This window comes from Podarcis gaigeae (genome assembly GCF_964106915.1).
Source record: "Podarcis gaigeae genome assembly, chromosome: 3".
Taxonomy (NCBI): domain Eukaryota; kingdom Metazoa; phylum Chordata; class Lepidosauria; order Squamata; family Lacertidae; genus Podarcis; species Podarcis gaigeae.
Genome location: NC_139680.1, coordinates 12,048,872 through 12,074,816, shown reverse-complemented (window position 1 = coordinate 12,074,816; position 25,945 = coordinate 12,048,872). Strand labels below are relative to the sequence as shown.

The window sequence follows — 25,945 nt, the reverse complement described above, 5'->3', positions numbered from 1 at the left end:
GCTTCCAAAAAAATATTAAAATACTGTAATACATCAAACATTAAAAGCTTCCCTAAATTTAATTTAATAAATAAATTAAATTAAATTCCCTAATTTAATATTTTGTAATCTTTTCTGTGAACCACCCTGAGACCTCTGAGTATAGGGTGGTATATAAATTAAAAAACAAAACAAAACAAAGGATGATCGAGCTGTAGTCCCACAACAGTTTGAGGAAACACAGCACGGTCCTCTCTAATTCTTTCTTATATCTGTGTCAGCCCCCGCCGAGGGGGCGTGGCTTCCACTCGCCCTCCCGTCCCCTTAGCGACGAAAGCGAGAGGATGGTGGGTGACGCGGCCGCTCCTGATTGGCGGAGCGTGTTGCCTTAACTTTTCCCTAGTCCTCGCGGATCGGGGGAAGCGGTTGGTCTTGGAACTCCGCGAGCAGGCAGCTGGGCGCTCGCGCATCGCAGCATCTCTCCCCGGACGCCCTGCGCAGCATTCTAGTCCTCAGTGAGGTCTTGTTCCCAAACTCCGCTGCAGGTAGGAGCTCGCAGTCTGCTGCGGGGCTAAGGGCGCTCCGGTTATGGAGGGACCTTTTCGGGAGTCCCTCTGCCTGCTTAGAAAGCCAGCATTTCGGGGAGGGGGGGGTGAAGAGTAGCCTAGGACCCTTCTCCTAAAATTAAGGTTTTCTCTTGTTTCCACTTCCATAATAACGGCGAAGTTTTCAATATTTTTACTATTACTCACAAGTTAGATCAAGGCATATAAAGCTGATGGGATAGCTCAGTGGGTAGAGCATGAGATCTCAGGATGTCGTGGGTTCGTGCCCCATGTTGGGCATAATAATAATAATAATAATAATGTTGTTGTTGTTTAGTCGTTTAGTCGTGTCTGGCTCTTCGTGACCCCATATATGCCTGTTGTCTTTGTCCATGGAGTTTTTTTTTTTTTAATGAATTTTTATTAATTTACATAAAAAAACACCATATTAGTTTCACATCAAATTTTTCACAACTTATTCCTTTTCAGGACTTCCTTCAGCTTTTCCGTAAATAATCCATAGTTATTATTTAAATTACGCATTTCTTAATTTTATATTGTCATTATTTATATCTTTCTTTCTATTCCCTTTAGACAATATTTCTTAATCTTTCACAGTGCTTCTTTAAATCCCATTAGCGTTATCTGTCCCTCACTTATATGTTCCAGATATTCCACAAATTTCCCCCAGTCCTCGATGAACTTTTGGTCTCTTAAGTATCTGATCTTTCCTGTCAATTTATCCAGCTCCGCATAGTCCAACAGCTTCATTCTCCATTCTTCCACGGTCGGTATTTCCTGTTGTTTCCATTTCTGGGCCAGTAACACTCTTGCTGCTGTCCATGGAGTTTTCTTGGCAGGTATACTGGAGTGGCTTGCTGGTACCTGCTTCAGGTGGATCACATTTGGTCAAAACTCTCCACTATGACCTGTCCATCTTGGGTGGCCCTGCATAGTATAGCTCATAGCTTCTCTGAGTTATTCAAGACCCTTCGCCACAGCAAGGCAGTGATCCATGAAGGGGAATAATAAGAATAATTAATAATTTGTTATTTATGCCCTGCCCATCTGGCTGGGTTTTCCCAGCCACTCTGGGCCTCTTCCAACAAAAGATTAAAAATATGTTAAAACATCAGTCATTAAAAACTTCCCTAAAGAGGGCTGCCTTCAGATGTCTCATAAAAGTCAGATAGTCGTTATATTATAATAATAATTTATACCTCTCCCATCTGGCTGGGTTTCTCCAGCCACTCAGGGCGGCTTTCAGGAAAATAAAAAAAATACATTAAAAGCTTCCCTAAACAGGGCTGCCTTCTAAAAGTCAGATAGTTGTTTATCTCTTTGACATCTGATGGGAGGGCGTTCCACAGGGCGGGTGCCACTACCGAGAAGGCCCTCTGCCTCGTTCCCTGTAGCTTCACTTCTCACAGGGAGGGAACCGCCAGAAGGCCTTCGGCGCTGGATCTCAGTGTCCGGCTTGAACCATGGGGGTGGAGATGCTCCTTCAGGTCTACTGGTGAAAGGTTTCCTGTATTGCAGGGGGTTGGGCTAGATGACCCTTGGGTCCCTTCCTTCCTGCTCTGCAGATTCTCGTGGGGATTTGATGGTAATAAGGAGATGATTGGGTAGCTGGTGTAGAAGCATCCTTGTGCCTTTTACCTCTCTGTAGCATCTCTATTGGGAAGGAAGCGGGGGGAGGGGGTAGTAGGTGGTGGATAAATAAGGGTTTTGCCTAGCATACTTGTCTTTTTTAAAAGGAGCCCATTGTCTTTATTTTCTGCGTGGTCATTGCAGCAGGTCCGTGACATGACTGGTTGGGTGTTTGACTGGTCGAATGGCGGTCTAGTACTTTTAAAAGCACAAAATGGCACGTGGACTGAGAAGATACTATTCAATTAGTCTGGAATTTATTTATTTTTTTAGTAGCATTTATACATTTATACCACACACTGAGAGGATACTATTCAATTAGTCTGGAATTTATATTTTAGTAGCATTTATACATTTCTACCACACGCTGAGAGGATACTATTCAATTAGTCTGGAATTTATTTATTTTTTTTAGTAGCATTTATACATTTATACTACACACTTTAGCCAGAAAAATTCAGCGAGCAACTTGCAGATCAATAAAAAATAACATCCACGCTTAGGTTAATTACCAAAAAACCAACCTTTTTGGTGTGAAATAGTGACATGAACTTTAAGTACAGTGGTACCTCTAGTTATGAACTGAATTCGTTCCGGAGGTCCATTCTTAACCTGAACTGTTCTTAACAAGAGGCGTGCTTTCGCTAATTTTTATGTACCTTGCTTGTATTTTTCTTAACTTGCAGACTCACAGTGTATTTTCGGCCCTTAATTTCATGATTCCTGCATCTAGAATTAACAGGCAGCTTGGTGCTTGATGTTTGTGTGTGTGTATAGTACTATAGTCATTAAAACTTGCCTCAGTAATTGAATTTTCTTATTCTGCCTGGTCCATTAGCATTCTTGTGAACATGTGGTACAGTTCTGGCATGTCACTAATTTTTGAAACACATTGCTTTTCAATGATATAGATATATAGAGTAACCTGCAACAGAATTTCAAAAAAACCACACCATTATTATTATTAATTAAATTCTTATACCGCCCTTCATCCAAGGATCAAGGGGTGGTTTACAGTATATAAGCACAAAAATACATAACATAGTAAGAAATGAAAAGAATAACCTTACATACACAGTTTAAAAGGCTATAGATTGTTTAATATGGCATCATAGATGCAAAATGCAGAATGCCAAAATGGTAGTGGCATAAATATCAACATTTAGATTCTGTTTGCAAAAGAGCACTGTACAGGATTCACAAGGCCTAGCAGAATAAATGAGCTTATATTAGTTGCCTCAAGTTGGAGGCCGTTAATGGAGGCAAGTGGAAAAGTTTTGCTTGGGTAGCTCTCCAGATGTTGTTGTTTTTTTTAAAAAAATAATTTTTATTGAATGATTTTATGTTACAAAAAAAAAATACAGCCATACTACCACTAAATATAATTAAGAAATAAAAATTACATACATCAATATTTAGTTTGTTATTTGTTATTTACCGTCTTATTTCCTCGAAAACATTCCATACAAAAACACACATATGTGCAGACACCCACACACCCACACCCGCACACAAAATGATAATAATGAAAGTAAATTTCCCCCCTTTTATCTTCCAAAATCTTTTCTTCAACTTTCACTTCCTGTCAAGTCCCTTTGCATATATTTTATCTTACAATCGAATGTGCACAAAACAATAAACCTTTCTATATAAATTTTCCAATACATTCTGAAAACATAATAAATCCTTAATTGTTGCCCACCTCCTTTTAGTTCCTTTATCACTCGAATGCTAGCACGGAGTCAAAACTATTATTGTATTTTTGAACATATCTTCTATAACCATCCCATTTTTCCGCAAATTTTTGCTTTGAGTTTCCTCTGAGTTTACTAGTCAGTTGAGCCGTCTCCACCAATTCCTGTAATTTGATTTGCCAATCTGTTATTTTTGGAGCCTCATGATCTTTCCATCCCTTGGCCACAAGTATACGAACTGCTGCGGTTGCATACAAGAATACCTCTCTTAGATTTTTGGGGGATCTCTTTATCTAAAACGCTTAATAGAAATGCCTCCTTTTTTTAGTAAAAGTTATCCCCATCTACCCAGATGTTTTAGACTAGAACTTCAATCAACTCCAGCCCGAATGGCTGGGGGTCAAGGATGATGGGAGTTGCAGTCCAACGACATCTAGAGCAGTGTTCCCCAACCTTGGGCCTCCAGCTGTTTTTGGACTACAACTCCCATCATCCCTCGCTAGCAAGACCAGTGGTCAAGGATGATGGGAATTGTAGTCCAAAAACAGCTGGAGGCCCAAGGTTGGGGAACACACCAGGTTAGGGAAGGTTGATCTAGAAATTAGTGGGTGCTCTTGTGTGGGTGCTCCTAGTCCTGGGGGCGGGGAACCTCCTTGTGAAGGTAGTCCTCCTCTCTCCATCGGGTCCGCAAAACTCTCCAGGTCACCGGCGCTGCTTTGCACCCTTTTTTGGCCTGTCTGGAATGTGTCCTTGAATTCTGATAATACTTGTTTGGATGGATACAGAGCAGTGTGTGACTCTGTCCCTAGAATCTAACCTACTCTACAAAGTCAAACTTATGTGTTTGGCTTGTTAACCACAAGCATGTGGCCTTCAGAAGATTACCCGGAAGGGATTGTGGACTGAAAAAAATTATCTGCCCTTACGCATCTCCTTCTCAGGTCATCTTGAGGGGTGGAGTGATTCAAGCCCTCTTTGAGCAGTGTTTGAATTAGCCAGCCACGTTTTGTACCTGGCTACTGGCCACTTGTGGGTTAAACCACAGAGACTAGGGCTTGCTGATCGGAAGGTCGGCGGTTCCAATCCCTGCAATGGGGTGAGCTCCCGTTGCTTGGTCCCTGCTCCTGCCAACCTAGCAGTTCGAAATCACGTCAAAGTTCAAGTAGATAAATAGGTACGGCTCCGGTGGGAAGGTAAACGGCGTTTCCATGCACTGCCCTGGTTCGCCAGAAGCGGCTTAGTCATGCTGGCCACATGACCCGGAAGCTGTACACCGGCTCCCTCGGCCAATAAAGCGAGATGAGTGCCGCAACCCCAGGGTCGTCCGTGACTGGACCTAATGGTCAGGGGTCCCTTTACCTTTACCTTACTGGCCACTTGCGACCAAGTGAAGATGCCCAGGTGTCAGGATTGTGCCTGACGTTCTCCACCATCTGAAGGTGCATACCTGGGGATCCTTTGATCTGGAGTGTTTTCAAACACTAATACTCCATCCTGTAGAATTCTATCAGTTATATTTTATCCTCACAATCAGAATGAATTTCAGGAACCAAAATGCCATTTCTGTGCAGCCTGAGCAAAAGCAGCCAACGATGTTCTAGTTAATTGTTGTCACTTGTCTTTGCTTCACAGTTGTGAAGAATGTCCATACGTTATGAATGGTCCGTGTCACCATTAAGAAGAAGAGGGAAGAGTAGGCCAGTACAGTCATACCTCGGGTTACATGCTTCGGGTTTCCCCGTTTTCAGGTTACGCACCACACCGAACCCAGAAGTCCCGGAACAGGTTACTTCCGGGTTTCGGTGCTCGCGCATGCGCAGAAGCACTAAATTGCGCAGAAGCGCTGAATCACAACCTGCGTGCGCGCATATGTGACGCTGTGGGTTGCGAACGTGCCTCCCGCACGGATCACGTTCGCAACCCGAGCGTCCACTGTATATACAGTGGTACCTCAGGTTAAGTACTTAATTCGTTCCGGAGGTCCGTTCTTAACCTGAAACTCATCTTAACCTGAAGCACCACTTTAGCTAATGGCGCCTCCTGCTGCCGCCGTGCTGCCGGAGCCCGATTTCTGTTCTTATCCTGAAGCAAAGTTCTTAACCTGAAGCACTATTTCTAGGTTAGCGGAGTCTGTAACCTGAAGCGTATGTAACCTGAAGCATATGTAACCCGAGGTACCACTGTATTTGGATGGCCCCTGGAAGAAAGGACTTTTTTTTATTTAAGTTCTCAAAGCTCTTGAGCTAGGTTGTCATCAGGACTACCTAGATGTTTAACTGATAATCCATCACAGTCCGTCCATCATTTGAAAATAAGACTTTAGAGCTGTCTTGCACCAAAATGGCAACTAGACCTTCCATTTTGGCCACTGTAACCTTGGATTAAGGAGCCATTTGGCACCTCGCTTATTTATCTGAATTTCTAATACTGCTCTTAAGTCCCCTCTTAAGTCTGCTGCAAGAAAGCTTTGCCCGCCATGCCACAAAGGTAACACCACAAACCCCAGGCCATGAAGGAGAAGTCCAAACTGGAGCTTCTTCCTGTGCCACCATTGCCCCAGATCTGGAAGGGGCAGTGTTGGGGTGGGAAGGAGTGGCAGTGTGGGCGTTTGCCACGTGACGTGGGTCTTCTGACATTTACTTGGGAAGATCTGCACCAGGAGCAGGCTGAGGTGCCTCTTGACACAGCTCTGAAAACCGAACTTGGGCAGTGTTTGCATAGGCAAAACACCCACTTCGTTTTGAACAGAATATGTTTACGATGCCACAATTATAGTGTCATGCCATCCTGATGCTATTATGCCACCCACTTTCCTTACTGCCATGGCACTTACTTAAAAATCATTTGGTTAATATCCCTTCCAGTGTGTTTCTCCCGTTTGTTTGGCTCTCATTCCCTTGTTTATAGCCCTTTATATTTCTCCCTCGGTTGTTAGTAAGCTACTTAGCATTCCCAGAAGTGTTATGGTTTTTCTAAGGGAGCATAAAAAAATGCATTTGGGACTGATTTCTCTTTCCTCGCGCCTTTGCGTACAGGAGGCTCTGTGTCTTGTAGTTAGTTGAAAACTGGGATGCTTTCCAGAAACTTTGGAATCATTTAGTAAATAATCTCTTTTAAAACATTAACAGCAGCATGAATTAAGGAGGACTCTGTGAAGTCATATTTAACTTGCGTTTCTATACACTTGAAAAGCCAATAGTTTTTGTTAGTAAGTTTACTGATTTACGTTTAAAATGCTACCTCGAACCACTTACATTGTTTTAGGCTGCAGTCTCCACAGAGGCATGGTAAATGAAAAATGGAACTTATCGTACATCAAGATGACTTTTGGGCTTACAATATAATTTGGGGGAAAGAGTGTTGAAGTTGCAGTTGCTGTAGAAATGGGACAAAGTTCTTGTAGGTACTGTTATGTTTGGTCTAGCTCATTTGTGGGTTTGGACGTTAATCTTATCTAGTGCAGTACTGGCGGAGGGGATTATGATTCAATGTGGAAATACGAGTTTTCTGTGTCTCCTGAAATGGTGGTTTTCAAACTTTTTCCTAGCCTCAGCGAAACCTTTCTACAGTGCTGCTCTAATGAGGAACCCCTGAATATAGAGTCACAGAGGAGAGAGGTATATATATATATGTGTGTGTGTGTGTGTGTGTGTTTTATTTGAAGGTGATGATGAAGATTGTTGCTATTATTATTTATTTCATTTCTATACTACTTTAAAAAGGTAAAGGTAAAGGGACCCCTGACCATTAAGTTCAGTCGTTTACCTTCCCGCCAGAGCGGTACCTATTTATCTACTTGCACTTGACGTGCTTTCGAACTGCTAGGTTGGCAGGAGCAGGGACCGAGCAACGGGAGCTCACCCCGTCACGGGGATTCGAACCGCCGACCTTCCGACCGGCAAGCCCAAGGCTCAGTGGTTTAGACCACAGCGCCACCCGCGTCCCTTCCCGATACCACTTTACTTTTAAAGAAAAAAGTGGTTTCTGCTTCATCTACTGCCCTCAGCTCTTGCTTTTTAACATTCTTAATAAAACTTCACATAATTTGACTCTTGGGATCTGTTGTGTGCTTATGCCAAACTAGGATTCTGGTAATATCCCATGTGCCTGCCTGCATAGGTAAAAGTGGGGGATTTCATAGGGGAAAGAGCAGCCTATGCAGAACGCCTAGGTGAGGAAGGTGGATATTGGATGCTCGTCCTGTTGTTCCTGATCAGTCAAGACGGATTTGGCTGAGAAGAGCAGGGTGCATTGGTTCAAAGGAATAGCGTGGCCTCCCAGAATTCATCCCACTTGGGGGTCATAGGGGTTAATAGGCGGTGTGGGGCAGCACTACCGGATTGCTTGGGTCACAACCAGCCTACCTTATAAGACAGTTGTGCAAGCGAGGCCATATAGAAGCTCTGTTATCCTCTCCCTTTTACTGGGCTGCTGGTGATGCCTCTGTCATCTTCCAGCTACGGTAGCAGAGGCACAGGAGTAGGGTGTCAGTGGTATTACAACTTAGCCCTCAAATATTCCAACCACAGGACAGGAGGGCACATAGTTCCCGGATCTGCAAATGCTAGAAGTGTACAATGCTTCAATTCCAGGTACAGTGGTACCTCGGGTTGCAGACGCTTCAGGTTACAGACTCCGCTAACCCAGAAATAGTACCTCGGGTTAAGAACTTTGCTTCAGGATGAGAACAGAAATCGTGCGGTGGCAGCGGGAGGCCCCATTAGCTAAAGTGGTGCCTCAGGTTAAGAACAGTTTCAGGTTAAGAACGGGCCTCCGGAACGAATTAAGTACTTAACCTGAGGTACCACTGTACGACTTTTGGGTTCCTGAAATGCACTCCGTTTGTGCGGATAAAATATAATGGAGAAAGGAAAAAAAGGAGAGAGGAAAAAGAAAATGTTTGGGGGGAAGGAAGCAGAAAGAGACTTGAGGAGGAAGAGGGGAAAGAGATCCTGGAAAAAGCAAAACCAAAACATGGAGGACAGAGAAGGAAGTGGTGGGAAGGGCTCTAATTTTGTTGGGATACTGAGCTTGCTCTTTTAACAGTCTAAAGAGATTGGTCATTACTCCAGTTTTACAGGGAACGGAGGGTAGGAGAGAGAGGCGTACCTGAGTGCCACACAGGTGAGTGCCAGGCATCACCTGTCCTCAGGTGTAGAGTGGGCTTAAGCTAGCCACTTCGTAAACGCCAAGCGTGCACAGGTATGGAGAATTAAAGGAATCGTGCTATAACAACAACAACAACAACAACATTTTATTTATATCCCACCCTCCCCAGCCGAAGCCGGGCTCAGAGCGGCTAACAACAGTAAAATAATACAACATTCTAAAATCATTTCATTATAAAATCAGTTCAAAATCAAATTAATGGCAACCATTGGGCTAGAGTTCTCTGGGGGTTGCCAAAGGAGGGGGTCAGGCTGTGCCAAAGGCCTGGTGGAATAGCTCTGTCTTGCAGTCCCTGCGGAAAGATGTCAAGTCCCGCAGGGCCCTAGTCTCTTGTGACAGAGCGCTCCACCAGATTGGGGCCACAGCCGAAAAAGCCCTGGCTCTGGTCGAGGCCAGCCTAACCTCCCTGTGGCCCGGGACCTCCAAGATGTTTTTGTTTGAAGACCGTAAGGTCCTCCGTGGGACATACCAGGAGAGGCGGTCCCGTAGGTACGAGGGTCCTAGGTTGTGTAGGGCTTTAAAGGTTAAAACCAGGTGACAGCCCCTTTAAAAGAAGGGGCACCTGAAACCTGTCTTGTTAAGAGTCACAAATATGATTGAAACCATGCTTCCTGGCAAATTTCAGTGCAAGTTTCCTTTCTAGGCAGGTTGACCTGTTTGGGTTTTGACACGCCGTTGCTTCTGGTCCCGCAGACCTGCCCTACCAGTGATAATAGCTGAAATCATTCTGGTGGGCTGTAATTTGTAGCTTCTCTGCTGCTGTCTCCATGCACGCTGAAAGCATGGGAGAGCAGTGAATAGCAGCTAGTGATAGAGTACAATCATTATACCATCAAAGTCAGTGTGTGGGTGGGGAGACCATGTATGCTTTTATCATCCAGAGAGAAAATGCATTCCGGGGGGAAAAGCCTCTTAAACTCTCCCACGTATTATTGTGTATCTGCCCAGACATACAAGAAAAAACAAAATGCCTTCAACTATTCATGGGTCGACACAGGTTGTGCCCTATGCGTTATAGAATGTACACCTATATTGTAAACTAAACCATTTCGTTAAATGCACATTTGTAGCTTTATTTTCTGTGTGATTCAGTTACGTGTCAAGAATGCTTAATGGCACTCTTACATTCTTTGGAGTAAAATTGTACAATGCTGTGAAGGTCACAAGGTAAAATGGTGAGGAATCTTTTTTATATATAATTTTTTGTTAGTTTTTTTAACGTATCATTTTCAACAGTCATTAAACATACTTTTACATCTTATCCAAATTTTTTACTTCCATCAATCCTGTCTGAAAGTTTTCCAATCTAATCTCTCAGTATGCATTTCTTATCTTCCCTATTACATTTCAAACTCATAACCAATATCTCTTATCTTTTTGTACTTTGTAACACTTTGTATATTTCTCCTTACAAAACTTCTTGTAGTCCTACTAGCGTAATTTGTTGATTACAGTTGCTCTTCAAATAATTCATATACTTCTTCCAATCTTCTGTAAATCTCTGGCCCCACAGGTTTCGAAACCTTCCTGTCATTTTGTCCAATTCTGCATAGTCCATTAATTTTGTCTGCTATTCTTCTTTTGTCAGAATTTCTTCTTGTTTCCATTTCTGAGCTAACAATACTCAAAATGGTGAGGAATCTTAATTCATCTACTGTCTTAATTTCAGGTTGCAATGTCTCGCATCATCTGCTGTCCACGATCCAGTGTGGTTAAGCTCAGTTTGGTGGCTTTGCTGCTATTTGTAACGAGTTTTCCTTTGTGCTTAAACGACAGAGTTGCAGTGAGTATGTTTAATAACTGAATCTTGAGAAAGTACAGGGAAAGTTAACTAATCAGAATTCATTTGTGCCGGCAAGGTTGGTTTACTCGTTTGTATTCTTTTGGGGTTTTAACTCTCTGTCTCTGTCTGTCTGTCTAGCACAGGAGAAAATCCTGTGTTTTCAATGCAAATATTTAATCAGCTGTTTAACTGAGTGCTTAAAAGGCATTCATTCTAGCTGGCTGTATACAGTCCTAAGATGGGCGGGGTATAAATAATAATTTATTTATTCATTTATTTATTTCCGAAGGAATTTGCTCTCACAGAAAAAGTTGGTGATTCGAAGGAAGAGGACAGTCAAGAGGGAGTGGTGGAGGAAAACGATTTTGATTCCGAAGACTTGGAAGTATTCTACCCGACGAATCAATGGCAAACTGTCCGGCCAGGTAATTTAAAGTTGGCAGAGATTTTTAAAAAATGTAATTACTGCTACTCAAGAGAAACGAAACAGGCAGAGGCTGCATTCTACTACATCCTGCACCAAAAAATGCCAATAATTTTTCAGTTTAATCCCAATTCGGTCAGGAGACCTATCTAATAGCCTCTTTTGGATTCTCGTTATTCATAGGGAATATATTTCCTCCCCAAAATCAACAGCATAATTGCATTTAATTTTACTCACATATATCTACTTAAACAGCCCGGTGACAGAGGGAAATAGTTGAACTAAATATGAAATAATTTAGTGAATGTTCGGAAGGGTACTGTTAACTAATGTGTTGTTACCTGCTCTCCTGTCTCTGAGCAGGGAGAGCCTTCAGGAAATCGGTGCATTTCTTGGGTTAGATTAATTCCGGGTGCAGGTCACTGGTGGGATATGGGTGGCGTTGTGGTATAAACCACTGAGCCTCTTAGGCTTGCCAATTGGAAGGTCGGTGGTTCGAATCCCCGTGATGGGGTGATCTCCCGATGCTCTGTCCCAGCTCCTGCCAACCTAGCAGTTCGAAAGCATGCCAGTGCAAGTAGATTAATAGGTACCGCTCCGGCAGGAAGGTAAATGGCATTTCCATGCTCTCTGGTTTCCGTCACCGCGTCCCATTGCGGCAGAAGCGGTTTAGTCCTGCTGGCCACATGACCCGGAAAGCTGTCTGTGGACAAACGCTGGCTCCCTCGTCCTGAAGCGAGATGAATGCTGCAACCCCAGAGTCGCCTTTGACTGGACTTAACCGTCCAGGGGTCCTTTACCTTTACCTTACATGTCACTGGAGGCAGACATTGCCTTCTGTGAAATAAAATTTATTTACATGCATACATAGGCCGGACATAAGATGGAAGGCTTGCAGCATTAACTCTCCCCCATTAGGTTTCTAACGGGACCACCAAAACCATCACTTTGGATTCTGCACAGAGAGCAAGTCAGGCCTTTGTGTCTCTTTTCAGACCCACATACAAACACATGCCTCCCTTGCCTCACTTTCCAGAAGGTTCTCCAGCTAATTAGTTCCTATGGCAGCACACAGTCCCAAGCTTACATAACAAAGCAGATACAGTGGTACTTTGGGTTAAGTACTTAATTCGTTCCGGAGGTCCGTACTTAACCTGAAACGGTTCTTAACTTGAAGCACCACTTTAGCTAATGGGGCCTCCCGCTGCCGCCACGCCGCACAATTTCTGTTCTCATCCTGAAGCAAAGTTCTTAACCTGAGGTAATATTTCTGGGTTAGCGGAGTCTGTAACCTGAAGCGTATGTAACCTGAAGCGTATGTAACCCGAGGTACCACTGTACTTATTAGACCTGGCTGGGTCTAGTTCAGGGGTCAGCAAACGTACTGCGCCTCAGGCCGGTATCTCCAGCGCCGATCGTGCGGCGGGCAGGGGAGCGCGCGCCCATACGCGTGCGCCCACGCTATTTCCGGCGCACTTCCGGGTTGGAGGAGCACCAGAAATAGCTTGTGCGCATGTGCATGGACCTCCCACGACCCCGATGTGCACCGGAAATAATGCGTGTCCATGCACACAAGCTATCTCCGGTGCTCCTCTGACCCAGAAGTGGACAGCTGTGCCATGCCAGTAAGAGCGGGCTGTGGCGGCAGGTGGCGGGGGTCACCGTGGGCCGGATAAATGAGTCCCCCAGGCCTTATCCGGCCTGCGGGCCTTAGTCTGGGGACGCTGGGTCTAGTTGCTTAGCAATGAAACTGGATTGACCATTTAAGAAGTCCTCCCACCCGTCAAAAAATAAAATAAAATAAAAAAGGCTCAAAGGAGAGGTTGTCATTGAAATTCTACTCAATATTGATCCAGAGTAGAGTATAGTCAGCAGAGTAACAATTTAAACACATTGCGGAGTGTCCAAAAAAAATAGACCAGAGGCATTTCATCCGCAGAGCTTTACTGCTGCTGAAGACAAATGAGCATAATGGTCACAAATCCAGTACATTCAGGATTTGGCACTGCCCATAAGAAATCCAGCTGCAGCAGACTTAACTTAAACGTATAATGGGATGCGGGTGGCGCTGTGGGTTAAACCACAGAGCCTAGGGCTTGCCGATCAAAAGGTCGGCAGTTCGAATCCCCGCAACGGGGTGAGCTCCTGTTGCTCGGTCCCTGCTCCTGCCAACCTAGCAGTTCGAAAGCACATCAGAGTGCAAGTAGATAAACAGGTACCGCTCCAACGGGAAGGTAAATGGTGTTTCTGTGCGCTGCTCTGGTTCGCCAGAAGCGGCTTAGTCATGCTGGCCACATGACCCAGAAGCTGTACGCCGGCTCCCTCGGCCAATAAAGCAAGATGAGCACCGCAACCCCAGAGTCGGCCACGACTGGACCTCATGGTCAGGGGTCCCTTTACCTTACAAACTTATAATAAGTTTAGTTCTTAACGCTCTGTACGGGACATCACACCAGAACGAAAAGAGATAGAAGGAGCAGAAAGTGAAACCCAGGCTCCTTCTGGCCTCACTATTACAGTCAGCCTGACCTAGACAGAAAGAGATAACAGAAGCAGTTTAAACCTGCTGTACTCAGCTTCTCTGAAGGAATAACCCAAACATCAGTAACCGTCTGCATGTTTCCCTCACACAGAGAAGCTTTCAGAACCCTCCTGTATTAAGTAGATGTGACCCCAAGTTTCACTGTCTTTGACTTCAGTCATGTATCATGATTTCTAATTTGCTGCTTAGAAGCTTTCAGAAGCCTCTTGAATTAAGTAGATGTGACCCCATGTTTCACTGTCTTTGACTTCAGTCATATTTCATGATTTCTAATTTGCTGCCTTTTGCTGTATAATTTTGATAGACAACGTTGATCTTGAAATGAAACACCGAGAAGAAGAAATGTGTGCTAATTTATATATCTATGTATTATTATTTGCAGGTCAGGCTGTTCCTGCTGGCTTACATGTGCAATTAAATCTTCAGACAGGAGAAAGATTAGCCAAGCTTCCAGATAATGAAAATAAGAAAAGTGACGTGAAAGACCCTCAAAAAAGTAAAGGGTAAGGTAGCTTCAGACAACTGTTATTTTTCTAAGCAGAAAGCAGATGAGCTTCTGTTTTCCCTGCTGTCCTTTGAGGACGGTTTGGGATTTCCATAGAGTCAGGTGGGCAACCTGTGACACATTGTGGTTTGTGGGGCCTCCAGCCTCGTTTTTCGCAGTTCCCTGATGCCTCCTAGAGCTGCTCTATTCTTCCATTCTGTCAGTGGAATGGATTGTTGATGTGTGAGCTCCAACTCTTTGGGTTCCTTTCCCCCCATCTCAGCAGAGTTAAGTCTTCCTGCATCTTCACAACAGCAGCAGCAGTCTAGCTCTCTCTTGGTGAAATCCCATGACAGGAGTAATAACAACAACAACAACAACAGCAATTTATTATTTATACCCCACCCATCTGGCTGGGCTTCCCCAGCCACTTTGGGCAACTTCCAAAAAATATAAAAATACTGTAATACATCAAACATTAAAAGCTTCCCTAAACAGGGCTGTCTTCAGATGTCTTCTAAAAGTCTGGTAGTTGTTGTTCTCTTTGACATCTGGTGGGAGGGCGTTCCACAGGGTGGGTGCCACTACCGAGAAGGCCCTCTGCCTGGTTCCTTGTAGGAAAGGCCCTTGGTGCTGGACCTCAGTGTCCGGGTAGAACGATGGGGGTGGAGACTCTCCATCAGATATACTGGACTGAGGCAAAGGTCAGCACCAACACTTTGAAACGTACTGGGAGCCAATGTAGAAGAAGCAGAAGAAGAAGAAGAAGAAGAAGAAGAAGAAGAGTTTGGATTTGATATCCCGCCTTTCACTCCCCTTCAGGAGTCTCAAAGCGGCTAACAATCTCCTTTCCCTTCCTCCCCCACAACAAACACTCTGTGAGGTGAGTGGGGCTGAGAGACTTCAGAGAAGTGTGACTGGCCCAAGGTCACCCAGCAGCTGCATGTGGAGGAGCGGAGACTTGAACCCGGTTCCCCAGATTACAAGACTACCGCTCTTAACCACTACACCACACTGGCTCTGTAGGTCTTTCAAGACCAGTGTTATGTGGTCTTGGCGGCCGCTCCCAGTCACCAGTCTGGCTGCCGCGTTCTGGATTAGTTGTAGTTTCTGGGTCACCTTCAAAGGTAGCCCCACGTAGAGCGCATTGTAGTAGTCCAAGCGGGAGATAACTAGAGCATGCACCACTCTGGCGAGACAGTCCGTGGGCAGGTAGGGTCTCAGCCTGCGTACCAGACGGTGGCGTCTACCTCTTCCCGAATCTGAGCGACTTTATCTGCAAAAAACTTTGCAAAATCATTGCAGGAGATCATGTAACCACCTCACCCATCCAGTTCTTCTCTAAAGTATTTATTACCATAACAAGTCGCACAATGCTACTGGTCTACGTATAAAATGAGAAAACTATGTACTGTGGTACCTTGGTTTAAGAACTGCTTAGTTCATGAACAACTTGGATTAAGAACGCTGCAAATGTAGGTGTTTTGGTTTGTGAACTTTGCCTTGGAAGCAGAACATGTTTCGCTTCCTGTTGAGTGTGTTCCATTTGCAAATTGAATCCCCCGCTGCTATGGGAAAGCATGCCTTAGTATAATAATAATAATAATAATAATAGTAATAATAAATTTTATTTATACCCCGCTCTCCCCAGCCAAGACCGGGCTCAGGGCGGCTAATGCCAGGTATAAAACAATTGATTAAAATACAACTTAAAAACAGGATTAAAATACAACATTAAAATGCAGCCTCATTTCATTAGAAACTCAAATCAAAAACTTTTTGGGGATGAAAACATCAAATCTTCACCAAGCCCAACTATCCAGACTGGTCCTACATGGGCCAGGAAAAAAAGCCCAGGAAGTCCCCAAATAGAAGTTCCATCACAGAAGGAGAAATAGGATAGAGGGGAAGGGGATCAAGTTGATTAAGAATTCTTTGGTTTAAGAATGGACCTCCGGAACGGATTAAGTTCGTAAACCAAGGTACCACTGTACAGATCTCTGCTCCCTTCAGCTATCCGGCCAGAGAAACAGGCTCACAGATTTTCACATGTTCTGGCAGCCACACGGGGTGTCTCACGCTCAACTTCATCTGCTTAGCAGATGTTTTAGGTGTGTCTCAAAGGATGGGCTTCAAGGCTCATTTCAAGTTTATTATGGCAATATATCAACATGGATAAGGGGTCAATTTTGGGCAACTCTTCCTCTGCTCCTAAGCTCTCCCCTCCAGTTCACCGCAGAGTATCCCTCCGCCCCCAGAAGCAACATTTGATGAGAGTAGAGGGGGGAACCACCGAAAATGGTCCCCCTCTCCATTCTATTGGGGGATACCTTCCATCGGTGGAGGGACAGCACTCGGATGCCACCCCAGGAGCGGGGGGTTCGCCAGGAGTTGATGATGTATCAAATGCAGTTTTTGAATTGCAGGAAATCGAATCATCTCCTCGCAAGCCAGACCCATAGATAGGAAATTTAGTACAGTGGGCGCTTGGGTTGCGAACAGGATCCCTGCGGGATGCACGTTTGCAACCTGCAGCATCGTATCTGTGCATGCAAGGGTTACGATTCGGCACGTCTGTGCATGCGCAATGCATGATTTAGTGCATCTGCGCATGCGCGACCGCCGAACCCCGGAAGTAACCCGTTGCAGTACTTCCGGGTTTCGGCGGTCCACAACCCGAAAAAAACGCAACCTGAAGCATCTGTAACCCGAGGCAGTAAAGGTAAAGGGACCTCTATAACCATTAGGTCCAGTCATGGCCGACTCTGGGGTTGTGGCGCTCATCTCGCTTTATTGGCCGAGGGAGCCGGCATACAGCTTCCGGGTCATGTGGCCAGCATGACGAAGCCGCTTCTGGCGAACCAGAGCAGCGCACGGAAACGCCGTTTACCTTCCCGCCAGAGCGGTACCTATTTATCTACTTGCACTTTGACGTGCTTTCGAACTGCTAGGTTGGCAGGAGCAGGGACCGAGCAACGGGAGCTCACCCCGTCGCAGGGATTCGAACCGCCGACCTTCTGATCGGCAAGTCCTAGGCTCTGTGGTTTAACCCACAGCGCCACCTGTGTCCCGTAACCCGAGGTACGACTGTACAATTTGTTAAGAAACTGTACAAACAGAGGCATTAGGACATAAACAAGGAAAGCAAGTCAATACTGTGGCGTTTGCTACAGGATGTTGAGAACACCTGTCCTTTGTTGGCTTGTCAGTCCTCATGAACCGGTGGGGGCTGTGTTGGCATTCAGGCTTAGCTAATATCTTGGGACTGATCAGTAGAGAAGAGACAACATTGTCAACTTCATCTAAACAACTGGCAGAAGAGAGAGATTTCAAGAACTGCAGGGGGAACACTGAAGATGGAATTAGCAATTCATCAGCGCTCAGCCCTTTCCACTTGAAAACTCACTCTTTTAAATGCTCTTTCTAAGTTTCAGCCGAAACGGTTGACTGTCAGCAGGCCTCGCCGTTTGAAGTGATCTCTCCCCCCTCCCCTTCCTCCAAGGGAAATATGAGATGTGTGCATCTATACATCTGAGAAAGGGAAATTTATTACAGAAAAGCTTGGGCTCATTGATATTACAAACAAGCCAGATGGTGGTGTTCGTGTGTCGCCTTAGTCTTAATCGTATAATTACCACGAGGGAAGTCGGGTTCGCTTGTGATAATCTAGGATGACAAACAGGCTTCTCTCCTGCCCCTCTTCCTTCTGCTTTGAAGATGTGCTTCTGTATTTTGGGATGCATTGAGAATTTTTGCATACGACTTCTAGATTGATATGTCTTTGGGTTGGGACCTGAATAGGGGGAAGCGCTATCCTTTATTTGAGAAGCTGTTTCTCGAGGGAAATTTCCTTTACAGTTCTGAAATTAGCAATGTATCAGGGCACATGTATAGTTCAGAAATATCAGTCCTCCTTGTTGTAGCATCTCTCTGGGGTCACAGAGAGGGAGCCTTTTCCCAGTTGCTGGAGCTTGGGTCCGGCTCCTGCTGCTTGCAGAATGGCTTCTCTTCCACTGAACTACCGTATTTTTCCATGTATAACACGCCTCCTCCTTTTTCGGACTCAAAATTGAAAAAATGGGGGGAAATTGCCCAGAGTTGTTGAGCTGTTTTGGGAGGAGATTGCCCAAAGTTGCTGAGCTGTTTTGGGAGGAGATTGCCCAAAGTTGCTGAGCTGTTTTTTGGAGGGATTTCCCACAACTGCAGAGCGTTTTTTTGCCCAGACTTGTTGTGATTTTTTGCGGGGGCTTACTGAAAATTGGGACACGGGTGGCGCTGTGGGTTAAACCACAGAGCCTAGGACTTGCCTATCAGAAGGTTGGCGGTTCAAATTCCCGCGACGGGGTAAGCTACATTGCTCGGTCCCAGCTCCTGCCCACCTAGCAGTTCGAAAACGCGTCAAAGTGCAAGTAGATAAATAGGTACCGCTCCGGCGGGAAGGTAAACGGCATTTCCGTGCGCTGCTCTGGTTCGCCAGAAGCGGCTTTGTCATGCTGGCCACATGACCCGGAAGCTGTATGCCGTTTCCCTCGGCCAATAAAGCGAGATGAGCGCCGCAACTCCAGAGTCGGCCATGACTGGACCTAATGGTCAGGGGTACCTTTACCGAAAATTGCTCACCTGCAGGACCACCACGGACTATCGCACTCACATCGACGAAGCCACCAATTGTCTGCAGGCTCGCCGAAAGCAAGCACCAATCACCCGCCCAATTGCCAGTTGCCAGCGGACCTTGCCACACCCACCAATCACCCGCAAAAAAGCTGCTGACAATCTTCTGCTCGCTTCAGCCACCAATTGCCCGTCCCACCTCTCCACTATCTGTGCATAGGACGACCCCCAATATTTAACATACATACATTATTTTTATTCTAAAAATAAAACAACCTTGTCTTATACACGGGAGAACACGGTGCATCCCTTCCCAATGTAACTTACAAGGAGAGGAAGTGATAGCAAGGTGCTGGCCCTACCATTGCAGTTGTATGGCATCCCACCCTCACCCCTGACATCCCTGTGTAGGGTACCCTATGTGTGTGATTTGGAATTATATTATTATTATTTATTATTATTATTATTATTATTATTATTATTATTATTATTATTATTATTTATACCCCGCCCATCTGACTGAGTTTCCCCAGCCACTCTGGGCAGCTTCCAATTGAGTGTTAAAAACAATACAGCATTAATACAGCCTTCAGATGTCTTTTAAAGATAGGATAGCTGCTTATTTCCTTCACATCTGAAAGTAGGGCGTTCCACAGGGTGGGCGCCACAACTGAGAAGGCCCTCTGTCTGGTTCCCTGTAACCTCACTTCTCACAGTGAGGGAACCGCCAGAAGGCCCTCGGCGCTGGACCTCAGTGTTTGGGCTGGATGATGGGGGTGGAGATGATCCTTCAGGTATACAGGACCGAGGCCGTTTAGGGCCTTAAAGGTCAGCACCAACACTTTGAATTGTGCTTGGAAATGTACTGGGAGCCAATGCAGATCTTTCAGGACTGGTGTTTTGTGGTCCCGGCGGCCACTCACAGCCACCAGTCTAGCTGCCGCATTCTGGATTAATTGCAGTTTCCGGGTCACCTTCAAAGGTAGCCCCACATAGAGTGCATTGCAGTAGTCCTGCAATTCTGTGCAGGGAAGGGTTCAGATTGCCTGATTCATGCATAGACATGGGGGCAAGGCTTAAGCATCCGGGATAGGGATAGCCCCTTGTACTTGTGGATCTCTCTTTAAAAAATAAAAATAAAATCAATATTATTTTTCATTTCATTTCTATACAGATTTATATTTTTTAGGGGGGGGGGATTTTCAACCTACATGAAAACATCCAATAAAACAACCCGGAATGAAACATTACAGAAGAAAGTCAAATATAAATCACAGAACTGTAGCATTGGAATAACCCACGAGGGTCACCTAGTCCAACCCTGTGAAATGCAGGGATCTCTTGACCCAATGTGGGGCTCGAACGCATGACCCTGAGATGAAGGGTATGAGCTGTCCCAGGAAAAGTGTGCCTTCAACATAATGGACAGGAAATGGAAATATTATCTTAAAAGATTTAAAATGAAAGATTGCAAAGGGAACTGCAGGAGGAATGACAGACTTGACTGGCAGATTTCCTTGGACACTCCCTTACTTTGATTATTTGTTTTAGAAGCTCCCCCCCCCCCCCTTTTTGAATAGTGTGTTCATTGGAACAAAATTTACAAAATAGTGGCTTCTTTTGTTCTCTAAGATGGACTGGAATGTTTGCTTCCTTATACATGCAAAGCATACACTGCAAAATAAAAAAACCCCTCTTCTTTAGTGTGTGTGTGTGTGTGTGTGTGTGTGTGTGTGTGTGTGTGTGTATATATTGTAAGTTTATATGTCTCTCCCCCCCCCCCCCAAATTGTTTATCTGTTACATTTGAAAATGAGCTTGTTTATGTCAGAGTTTAATATTAAGACTTCCATGCCTGTGAACATCTGGCTTTTGCCTTGGGGAGGTGACTAACCTATTTTATTTGTTCCCAGACAAGAGCTTTAGGGAGATACAATTAGAACTTAGAAACCTTTTAGTGTGTTATCAATTTATGCACTTGGGATTGCCAAATCTCAGCTATTATTATTATTATTTTATTTATTATTTTTAAAAACCCAGTAGTAAATGAACGCAAGATCGAACATTGGCTGTCTGTCGTGTGCTAAATAAAGTAATAATCAAGGCCAGGATTTGGGTTGCCCATCAAATATTTGTTTCTTCCTCACTGCGGATCAATTCTTCATCTGTGTGATGCATGTTTTTGTTTTCTGCAAGGCTGGGGCACATAGATATCGACCCGAGTTCATTCACAACGCAAGAACTCAAGAAGGCTTTGTCTAAAATGAAGAAAAGCATGAAGACAGATGATACACTGGCTCAGAAGGTAGTATCGGAGAAAATGCGACATAGCGTTGAAACATAGCACTGAAAGCATAGCTATTATGTTCTTAGCTCAAAATGGGGAAAATAGATGAGGGAAGCCTATACTCTCAGGCAAACTCAACTCAAAGCAGAGTTGCTATGGAATTTCGGAGTCGAAAAATCTTCCACAAATACGGGGCTTCCACTTGAAATTTCATACGAGATTTGTCCAACTATGCTGCCTGGTAAGAAATGGGAAACACAAGCTTCTAGCACAGACTCCTTTTGTTTCGGCAGACTCCTGAGAATTTCTGCTTTAGTTTTACAGCTGTCTCTCTTTTTAAAAATTTATTTAATAATTTTTTCGATACAAACAACAACCGCAAAAGACACATACAACAAAAACCGTAATAAAAATAATAACACAATTTGACAATTCAGATTTGAATACACTGATTTACCTATGACTACACCTTTTTAAACAATATTTTCCCACCTCTCTCTCTGCCCCCGACTTCCCACCGCTATCCGCCTTATCACTTAAATATTCGTTCCAGATTTCTTCATATTTATCCATTCTTAATTTGCGTCGACATGCAATTTGTTTGTATGTAGCTAATCTGTCCATATTATCCATGTGCTCAATGGAATCTTTTTGCGGCTCTTCCAATTCATCAAAACAAGTTTTTTTGCTTCTAATATAGCACGGTACATCCATTATTTTTTTTGACCCCTTGAAATCTCCCACGTTTCCAGAATATAATTTAGAATTAAATTCAATTCCCCTAAATAACAAATTCTTTTTATTACTCTTGCTATAAATATCCTCACCTCGCACCAAAATGATCTTATCATCGGGCAGATAATCATCATAATAATAAATTATTATTTATACCCCGCCCATCTGGCTGAGTTTCCCCAGCCACTCTGGGCGGCTTCCAGTCGAGTGTTAAAAACAATACAGCATTAAATATTAAAAACGTCCCTAAATGGGCTGCCTTCAAATGTCTTTTAAAGATAGGATAGCTGCTTATTTCCTTCAAATCTGAAGGTAGGGCGTTCCCTAGGGCGGGCGTCACCACCGAGAAGGCCCTCTCCCTGGTTCCCTGTAACCTCACTTCTTGCAATGAGGGAACCGCTAGAAGGCCCTCGGCACTGGACCTCATATGTACTAAGTTTGCATTATTCCTCCCACATCTCCAGAAGTTGTCTGCACTTGTTATTTTTTTCTGGTATAGTTTTGCTGGAGTCCAGTGGACTCTGAATATTATTTTCTGTTGAATAAGTCTTAATCTTAGATCCACAGAAGCTATTTCTGTTGATTTTATACCTGACTCCCATATATCATTTGTTATCTGTACCCATAACTCTTCACTCCATTTTTGTCTTTCATATTCTAAATCATATTTTTTCCTGTTGAGTAGGGTTTTATATGAAAGGACCCAGGTGGCACTGTGGGTGGCACAGAGCCTAGGACTTGCTGATCAGAAGGTCAGCGGTTCAAATCCCCGCGACGGGGTGAGCTCCCGTTGCTCGGTCCCTGCTCCTGCCAACCTAGCAGTTCAAAAGCACGTCAAAGTGCAAGTAGATAAATAGGTACCACTCTGGCGGGAAGGTAAACGGAGTTTCCATGCGCTGCTCTGGTTCGCCAGAAGCGGCTTAGTCATGCTGGCCACATGACCCGGAAGCTGTACGCCGGCTCCCTCGGCCAATAAAGCGAGATGAGCGCCGCAACCCCAGAGTCGGTCACGACTAGACCTAGTGGTCAGCGGTCCCTTTACCTTTACCTTTACCTAGGGTTTTATATAGTGCAAGTGTAGAGTTTTTTGTTTTTGTTACAGAGATTAAATCTTACAGCAGCAAGGGTGTTTTACAGCTGTCACTTTTTTTCTAGCGAGGTGTGGTATGGAGGGAAGCAAATGTCCCTCTCACTTTAATGAACAAATCCGGCTTCCACATTTAGATGCATTACCTGGCTTTGGTTTTGTGAAAATCTGTGGTGGAATTGGGGGAATATTGGGCTTCAGTAACCCAATACCCTGTGGGTTCAGCCTGGATCGCCAATAAAATCCAGACTCAAACAGTACATTTCTGTTTCTTGCAATGCCAGAGCGACACAACCTCAGCCAGCAAGTGGTTGATGGATAACACACCAGATATGAAGAAGCAGAAGCATTTATATACTTATATATTGTCCATAGGCAACAGTGTTTCTTCTATTAGCTTATATTGATTTAATCCCACGGCATAGCAACTATTTTATCTTTCCTTTCTTCCCTTGTCCTTGACGGTTATAGGAATAGCTCACGCGTACATGTTCGTTTGGGACGCGGGTGGCGCTGTGGGTTAAACCACAGTGCCTAGGACTTGCCGATCAGAAGGTCGGCGGTTCGAATCCCCATGACGGGGTGAGCTCCCGTTGCTCAGTCCCTGCTCCTGCCAACCTAGCAGTTCGAAAGCACACCAGTGCAAGTAGATAAATAGGTACCACTCTGGCGGGAAGGTAAACGGTGTTTCCGTGCGCTGCTCTGGTTCGCCAGAAGCGGCTTTGTCATGCTGGCCTCATGACCCGGAAGCTGTACGTTGGCTCCCTCGGCCAATAAAGCGAGATGAGCGTCGCAACCCCAGAGTCGGTCATGACTGGACCTAATGGTCAGGGATCCCTCTACCTTTACATGTTCGTTCAGCCCTTCTCCCGTGGTTCTCTTGCAAACACCGCTTTCACTTGCTCAGATTTTCTCACACACATTTTGGTTTCTGTTCCATAAATTCAATAATTTCTACAACAGCGTAAGCTGCCAATTAGGAGAACTTAACACTTTGATGGTAACCTATAGCTGTATTCAGCTGTGTTTCAGATGAAAGCAATGTGTACAAAACTGAACAGATTAAAGAGGATTTAGGGGGGAAAAGAAAAGAAACGTGGACAGTATCCAGCAAACCACAACAGGAAACGCTTTCTCACGGGAGCTTTTCATTTCCCTCATCAAAGCTTCAGCTTCCCTGCCAAGGTGCTGGTGGGACTCTGGTGCAGATGTTTAACTGATAATCAATCATGGCCAGTCCATCATTTGAAAAATAAGACTTTAGAGCTGCCTTGCCCCCAAACAGCAACACCCTGAGACCTCCGCTTATAGGGCGGTATACAATAAATAAATAAACTAAATAAATAAACAAACTAGATATTCTGTTTTGGCAACTGTAACCTTGGTTTAAAGAGCCATTTGGCACTTAGCTTGTGTATCGTGAGTTTCTAACACAGCACTTGAGGCAAATCATAAGAGTGGTCTTAAGAGAGACAGTGATGACATTGTTTTAAAAAGGGACCCCTGACCATTAGGTCCAGTCGTGACCGATTCTGGGGTTGCAGCGCTCATCTCGCTTTATTGGCTGAGGGAGCCGGCGTACAGCTTCCGGGTCATGTGGCCAACATGACTAATCTGCTTCTGGCGAACCAGAGCAGGGCGCGGAAACACCATTTACCTTCCCGCCAGAGTGGTACCTATTTATCTACTTGCACTTTGACGTGCTTTCGAACTGCTAGGTTGGCAGGAGCAGGGACTGAGCAACGGGAGCGCACCCCGCCGCAGGGATTCGAACCGCCGACCTTCTGATCGGCAAGTCCTAGGCTCTGTGGTTTAACCCACAGCGCCACCCTCGTCCCTTGACATTGTTTTACTTGGTCTATCCTAACCTTTCTAGTAATTATCCATGATTTGCCAGAAAACCAGTCCTGAGTGATGGAATACTCCAGTTTGCATGGCAAGAGGTGCTGGTTTTTTTCATCATTTTGATAGGCTGCTTCCAGTTCAGCTGATTCGACCTCGTAAACTGAGGGAGGTACTTAACAATCTAGAGCAGAAGTGGTTAACCTCTGATCCTCCAGATGTTGTTGAGACTCCTTTTTTCATATTTTTTTTATTAGCTCTCAAACAATTTAACCAATTCAATTTCAATACAATATTCCCTTAAGGCTTTTGACTTCACATCCTTACTTCCATGATGTTTCTATTCAAATCTGCTGCCATGAATGTAATATTTCTCTAAAACATATATCCTACATTACATTCCTTTATCATTCTCATTCCTTTGCTTATATTTCAAGCCCTGCCTATGATTTCATTTTACTATGATATTTTCCTCAGATAATTCAAAAAGGGGCTCCATTCTTTTCTTCTTCTTTGTCTCACATTTTTGCCATCTCCACATTGTCCAATAATTTCAAAATCCACCCCTCTTTTGATGGAATTTCTTTCCATTTCTGTGCATACAGAATTCTGGCTGTGGAAGGAGCAAACCTAAGTAGTTTAACCAATTTTGGGGGGACCCCTGTGCCTATTATTCTCAAAAGAAATGCTTCAAGCTTTTGGGGGGAATGACTTCTTCCTCACCATCTTCTTCAATTCATTATGTATCATTTCCCGAAAGTCTGCCACTTTTTTTTACAAGTCCGCCACACGTGGAAAAAGATGTTGAGATTCCTCACTCTCATCTGCTCCAGCCAGCATGGCCAATGGCCGTGGGAGACTGACATTTTAGTTCAGCAATGTCTAGGAATGCCAAAAATCCCCCCCCCCCCCGCCCGTAGGGAATGGAGGTTAATTTTCAGTTCCCTTGCTACAAAACATTAGCAAAATGATCCACAGCTGCCAATTAAAAGTAGGTTCCTTAGGAATTCATTATCATTTTTCAGTGCTTTGGGGCCTGGCTGTGACGTCGAAAGGTATTTTAGTCTCATGGAAGGTTTTTTTGGCTCTTTAAGTGGGGCTCTTGAACCTTATA

The 25,945-nt window shown here is 44.5% G+C and overlaps 1 protein-coding gene across 2 annotated transcripts in view; it reads left to right on the top strand.

The window, feature by feature from the left end:
• The first annotated feature begins 304 nt into the window (after positions 1–304).
• SIL1 (SIL1 nucleotide exchange factor) overlaps positions 305–25,945 on the top strand; it is a 55,538-nt gene continuing 29,897 nt past the window's right edge. Inside the window, exons 1-6 of one of the 2 annotated variants that reach the window (XM_083730550.1) lie at positions 305–524; positions 7,416–7,485; positions 10,707–10,820; positions 11,110–11,245; positions 14,169–14,289; positions 21,077–21,185. In XM_083730550.1, the coding sequence (XP_083586676.1) occupies positions 10,713–10,820; positions 11,110–11,245; positions 14,169–14,289; positions 21,077–21,185 (474 nt within the window). In that variant the 5' untranslated portion in view covers positions 305–524; positions 7,416–7,485; positions 10,707–10,712. The remainder of the gene's footprint in view (positions 525–7,415; positions 7,486–10,706; positions 10,821–11,109; positions 11,246–14,168; positions 14,290–21,076; positions 21,186–25,945) is intronic. The other variant, XM_083730551.1, reaches the window with a different exon arrangement.